This window comes from Ostrea edulis, chromosome 8 (assembly GCF_947568905.1).
Source record: "Ostrea edulis chromosome 8, xbOstEdul1.1, whole genome shotgun sequence".
NCBI lineage: Eukaryota > Metazoa > Mollusca > Bivalvia > Ostreida > Ostreidae > Ostrea > Ostrea edulis.
In genome coordinates, this window is record NC_079171.1 from 15,864,813 (window position 1) to 15,870,352 (window position 5,540).

General features: G+C 46.7%; 1 protein-coding gene across 1 annotated transcript; it reads right to left on the bottom strand.

Moving 5' to 3' along the window:
• Positions 1 to 535: 535 nt before the first annotated feature.
• On the bottom strand, positions 536 to 5,155 carry LOC125661488 (uncharacterized PE-PGRS family protein PE_PGRS54-like). The gene is made up of 3 exons (XM_056147015.1): positions 5,078 to 5,155; positions 3,131 to 4,907; positions 536 to 3,070 (listed from the first exon to the last, which is right to left on the bottom strand). Exons 1-3 carry the CDS (start codon positions 5,153 to 5,155, stop codon positions 636 to 638), a joined length of 4,290 nt encoding a protein of 1,429 aa, XP_056002990.1. The 3' UTR covers positions 536 to 635.
• Between the last annotated feature and the right edge of the window lie 385 nt (positions 5,156 to 5,540).

Genomic DNA, 5,540 nt, shown 5'->3' on the forward strand with positions numbered 1-5,540 from the left:
ATAAGATTAATTAATGATAAACCCCGTCTTGTCGGGACATATTATTTGTTCACTAAAGCATTATACAACCAAATTTCATCCTCATGCAGTTTTGATGCATGTATTCATAAAGAAAGATTGCAGCATCTTTTTTTTGTAATTTACGGATTACGTACTATTGAGTATTAGTTTTAAAAACAGTTGAATAACATAAACGATACCTCAAACCGTCTGAAATTAACAGCAACACTTTTATAAGATTTTCGATTCTTTTATTGAAGTAACAGTGAGACCAACGGATTTCACATGTCATCACCATAGATACAACCTTCCAACACTCATAACAAAATAAATATACACACACACGCCATTCGCACATTTCGAAACAAAGTGGTCATTTTAATTTAACATAACAGGTTACATGCACAACTATAGTAACTGTCAATTAATACTGTCTCTGGTGCGGACAAATACGCCCGAATAATCCCTGAACCGTTTATTGCTAGATCGAATTTCCTCAGATTCAATGAGACCTCTATTTTTGTCAACCATGATCAATAGGAATCAGTTTAATCGAAAATAAATAATAACGAAAGACTCAAGACCTGATTTCCTAGATTATGACCGACGGATGTTGGTGTGTGAAGTCTCATACTTTAAGGCTTTTTGGCATTGGATTTAACAACAACAGAACCCGATTCATAAAGGGCCATTTGAGGGAGATTTCCTAAAAAGCTCACTGGTGCGACGGCGTTATTGGTTACTGGGTCAATGAATTGCATTCCTTGGCTTTGAGCTGCCCCATAACTTCCAGCTTGCTGTTGTTGTCCGGCGGAGTAACTTCCAGCTTGCTGTTGTCCAGCGGAGTAACTGCTTTGGTGTCCACTGGCTTGGTGGCTGCTGGATGCTGCGTATGATGAACCTTGACTTCCTGCCTGTCCACTTAGGCCGAGGAAATTTGCGCTTTGCAACTGTTGGGTAAGACTCTCGATGAGCATGTTGATCTGATCTGGAGGTATTCCTTGTCCGGACTGACCTTGAGCGAGCAAAGTGTCCAGCAACTGTTGTGTGGATGGGGGGATACTTCCTTGTCCTCCGGCTAGAACCTGTTGTGCTAGCTCCATGATTTGGGACATCATTATGTTTTGTTGACCACCTTGCTGTCCACCTTGTTGCTGGCCTCCACCTTGTTGTTGTCCCCCCTGGCCTCCTTGTGCGTATGGATCGACATGTCCGCCTTGCTGACCAGCTTGCATCTGAAGAGCCTGCTGTTGTTGGGCATAGATATCGTAAGAGCTGCCTTGGGAACTTCCCTGGCTTCCACCTTGGCCTCCTTGTCCACCCTGACTGCCGCCTTGTCCACCTTGACTTCCGCCTTGTCCACCATTACTGCCGCCTTGTCCTCCTTGAAGAGACATCTGTTGTTGAGCGTATATATCGTAAGCGCTGCCTTGTGAGTTTCCCTGGTTACCACCTTGGTTTCCACCTTGGGCCCCTTGACCACCTTGACTACCGCCTTGGCCTCCTTGACTACCACCTTGGCCTCCTTGACTCCCACCTTGGCCTCCTTGACTCCCACCTTGGCCTCCTTGACTACCGCCCTGGCCCCCTTGACTACCACTGAGTAGCTGCAGAAGTTGTTGCATATGGATGTTCACACTAGCAGATGGACCTTGACTGGCTGGACCATTCCCTCCTTGTGGTCCCTTGACTGTAGATCCCTGCGGAAGATTTTGGAGTTGGTTTTCTAAGCCAGCAAAGGTACGAACTTTGTTTCTGTCACCAACTATTCTGACTTTGTTTTTCGGTAAAACAGTTTCGTGTATCTTAGTATGGGAATTATACTGTGCACTGTAGTGTCCACTTCCTTGTTGACCACCTTGCTGACCATGTCCGCCTCCCTGTTGTCCATGTCCGCCTCCCTGTTGTCCATGCCCGCCTCCCTGTTGTCCATGCCCGCCTCCCTGTTGTCCATGTCCGCCTCCCTGTTGTCCATGTCCGCCTCCCTGTTGGCCTTGTCCACCTGCTTGACCTCCTTGAGTCTGTTGAGCATGAGCGGATTGTCCAGTGTATTTAGCACCTTGGTGTCCACCAGCATTGTTATTTGGTTGGTGGAGAGCTGTAGCACCAGCGTTGTTGCCGTTGCCATGAATGTTCATCATATTTTGTGGGAAATTGTTATTGATCACCAAGTTAATTGGAAGTTTTCCGTGTTGAAGTTGGTGAAAAGTTGTTTTTTGTTTATATCCTCCCTGAGCACCACTTTTAGGCTGTGGGCCTCCGCTTGGTGGTCGAGATCCTTTCTTTGGTCCTTTGGCTTTTGGTGCAGGGGATTTAGGTCTTGGCCCTTTTTTCGGAGCAGCGCCACCGCTTTTCTTTGGTGCCTTCTTAGGTCCCTTCTTGGGTCCCTTTTTGGGTCCTTTCTTTGGTGAACCCTTTTTAGGTCCCTTTGGACGTGGCCCTTTCTTTGGGGTTGCTCCTCCTGGGGATTTTGGTTGAGGACCAGCATTCAAGGATGGATAGAAGCCATTTTGAATTGGAGCGTGGAAGTTGATGAATATGTGTGTCTTTTTGGGATCTTTTGGTGGACGTTTGCCTTTTGGACCAGATTGTTTAGGCGGTGATGGTCTTGGAACTTTTAAATTAATATTAAGATTGTTGTTCATTCCTTGATTGTTTCCGTATCCACCCTGATAACCTCCTACAGCACCACCTTTAGCACCGCTTTTTGGAGCTTTGGGTGTTTTAGGTTGTCCCACTGGATACCTTGAGCGAGGTCCAGCATTGTTGTTAAGATTGACATTGTTATTAAGGCCTTGGAACTGATTGGCATTTCCAGCACTGTATTGATTTTGATTGTTGTAAATGTCAACATGCATGTTGGTAAATCCACCAGCACCACCTCGACCGCCTTGAGCACCACCTCGAGCACCACCACGACCGCCTTGAGCACCGCCTTGAGCACCACCACGACCGCCTTGAGCACCACCACCACGACCGCCTTGAGCACCGCCTTGAGCACCACCACGACCGCCTTGAGCACCACCACCACGACCGCCTTGAGCACCACCTTGACCGCCTTGGGCACCACCTTGTTGACCACCACTACCTCCTTGTCCAAAAACTCCCTGCCAGTGTGCTCCAAATTGACCAGCTCCCTGTCCACCTTGACCGCCTTGGGCGCCACCACGACCCCCTTGTTGACCGCCATGTCCTCCCTGTTGACCACCACTTCCACCCTGAGCGCCATGTCCAGCTTGTCCACCTTGGGCCCCACCATGACCACCCTGCTGTCCGCCTTGTTGACCACCACGTCCTCCCTGACCGCCTTGGGCGCCATGTCCACCACCCTGTCCTCCTTGCTGGTTGAAAGCACCTTGGAAATGGGCTCCAAATTGTCCACCATATCCTGCTTGTTGACCACCTTGCGCTCCACCTTGAGCGCCGCCATGTCCACCTTGAGCGCCGCCATGTCCACCTTGAGCGCCGCCATGTCCACCTTGAGCTCCACCATGACCTCCTTGGGCACCGGCTTGTCCACCTTGAGCTCCGCCCTGACCACCTTGCTGATAAGCACCCTGTTGAGCAAATCCTCCATGTGGACTGCCTTGTTGAGCACCACCATGACCTCCCTGGTTTCCTCCATAATAACCATTTCCTGCAGCGTGTTGATTCTGATTATTTTGAATACCAACATGAAAATTAGCGGGACCTCTTCCATTGTTGTTAACGTTAACGTTGTTATTAAGGCCCTGAAACTGGTTAGGCTGACCTGGTGCTGGTTGCCAATGTCCCTTTGGGGCTGGTGCCTTTGGAGGAGGACCTTGAGGTGGAGGGCCTTGATAACGTCCTCCTTGATTGCCTGCGTACTGGTTTTGATTGTTACCGATGTTGACATGGGCATTCATTGCGCGAGATCCACCATTGTTGTTGACATTGACGTTGTTGTTGATTGTTTGATGCTGGTTGACATACTGGGGTGGAGGCTGATACTGGGGTGGTGGTGGCTGATACTGGGGTGGTGGTGGCTGGTACTTAGGTGGAGGTTGATATTTTGGTGGTGGAGGTGGAGGAGGCGTTGTCGTTGTCGGGGCTGGTGTTGTGGTTGTTGTCGTTGTTGGTTCCGGTGTAGTTGTTGTTGTTTTCTTTGGTGCTGGATACATTGGAGCGTTGTGTTGAGTTTGGACCGGAGAATGGACATTGGCATTCTTTGCGAACACAATAGTGTTGTGCGAGTTCTTGTTGGAGGAACTGACACGTCTGTAGACCGAGTTGTCCACTACAGCTTGCTGCACCTGCTTATTACGCACTAAATTAAGGAAAGCTTCCAACATTCCTTTCTTCTGCAAGTCGTAGCTTCTCATGAAGACCGTTAAGGGATTCTTCTTGGCCTTAGCAGTGTTCAATTGTTTTCTGTAGTTCATTAATTCAACAATCATGTTCTGGATAAGTTGAATCTGGGAATTCAGCTTAACTGGGTTTGAATATCCCGACGTGGCTTTCATATTCACTGATTTTCCAAGCATCTTACCAAGAATTGTCTCTGCTCTCAAAACGGCTCCAGTGTGTGAGTGCTGGTGTTGCTGCTGTTGAGTTAAGGAGGCGAGCATACCAAAAAGTTTACGATACTCGCTCACCTGTTGTTGCTGTTGATTTACTGAAGAAGACACGGAGGAATGGTAGGAATTGTGTGTCTGTGCAGCTGCGTTACTGGCGGAAAATCTGTTGGCAAAGGAAGAACTGATTCCCGCTGGTAAACTTGGCTGTTTTGGTGGAGGTGGTCTGGCGTTGAAGTTCTGTACCGGACCATTATTTTGAGTTCCAATCATAGAACCAACATTTGCGACATTAGCAACCAACATCTGGTTCTGGTTGTTGGCCACAGCTTTAGACACCGACTGGCTAATGGATTGGGCAAGTGTTTTCTTCTGCAAAAATGATAAAATGAAATGAAATGCCTTTCAATTATTTACAAGAATACAAATGACATACATGCATATAACTTTAGTATTTCTTTTTAAATTTAGCATCATAGAATTAGGAACTAGAGCATTGTAATTCCCATGACAAACTACAATAGAAGCAAAGGAAAACTTACCATTCCTGGATTGAAGAAACCGTGACATTGTGCAAACAGCAAACATATGATCCCCGATAGAACCGGTAAAATCCCCATGTTTCTAACCACAAGGAGCTGTGCAGATCCAATGTGGCAACAAAAAAGGCTGATTGAGGTTCAATGGCGATATCAGTTATCACGTCCTGCCTTTTATATGTTTTTTAAAATATGCAGGTTCATTAAATTCGACAAATGAATGCCGTCAATCGCGGATTAATTTATTCCTGATGAGTTGACAGGCCCGTACCCCTTCGCGAACGAAAAAGAAATCTAAATAATTTGAATTTTGATTATCAGACTTCCTATGCATTATAAATTAATTAACCTTTGTCTAATTATTTATTCAGTTGAGAAATAAAACATATTTGCCTAACATGAAGTGAATTAGACCTTAGTGAGGAGTTATCATTAGTTCTTGAAATGCCATTACTGACCACTAATG

What these genes read in the sequence shown, in the direction of transcription:
- LOC125661488 (XM_056147015.1), bottom strand. Translation starts at nt 5,155, where the DNA reads ATGGGGATTTTACCGGTTCTATCGGGGATCATATGTTTGCTGTTTGCA. An exon ending in GTTTCTTCAATCCAGGAATG is followed by an intron (nt 4,908 to 5,077) that starts GTAAGTTTTCCT and finishes TCATTTTTGCAG; the next exon opens with AAGAAAACACTTGCCCAATC. An exon ending in TCAAGGTGGACAGGGAGCTG is followed by an intron (nt 3,071 to 3,130) that starts GTCAATTTGGAG and finishes GTGGTCAACAAG; the next exon opens with GTGGTGCCCAAGGCGGTCAA.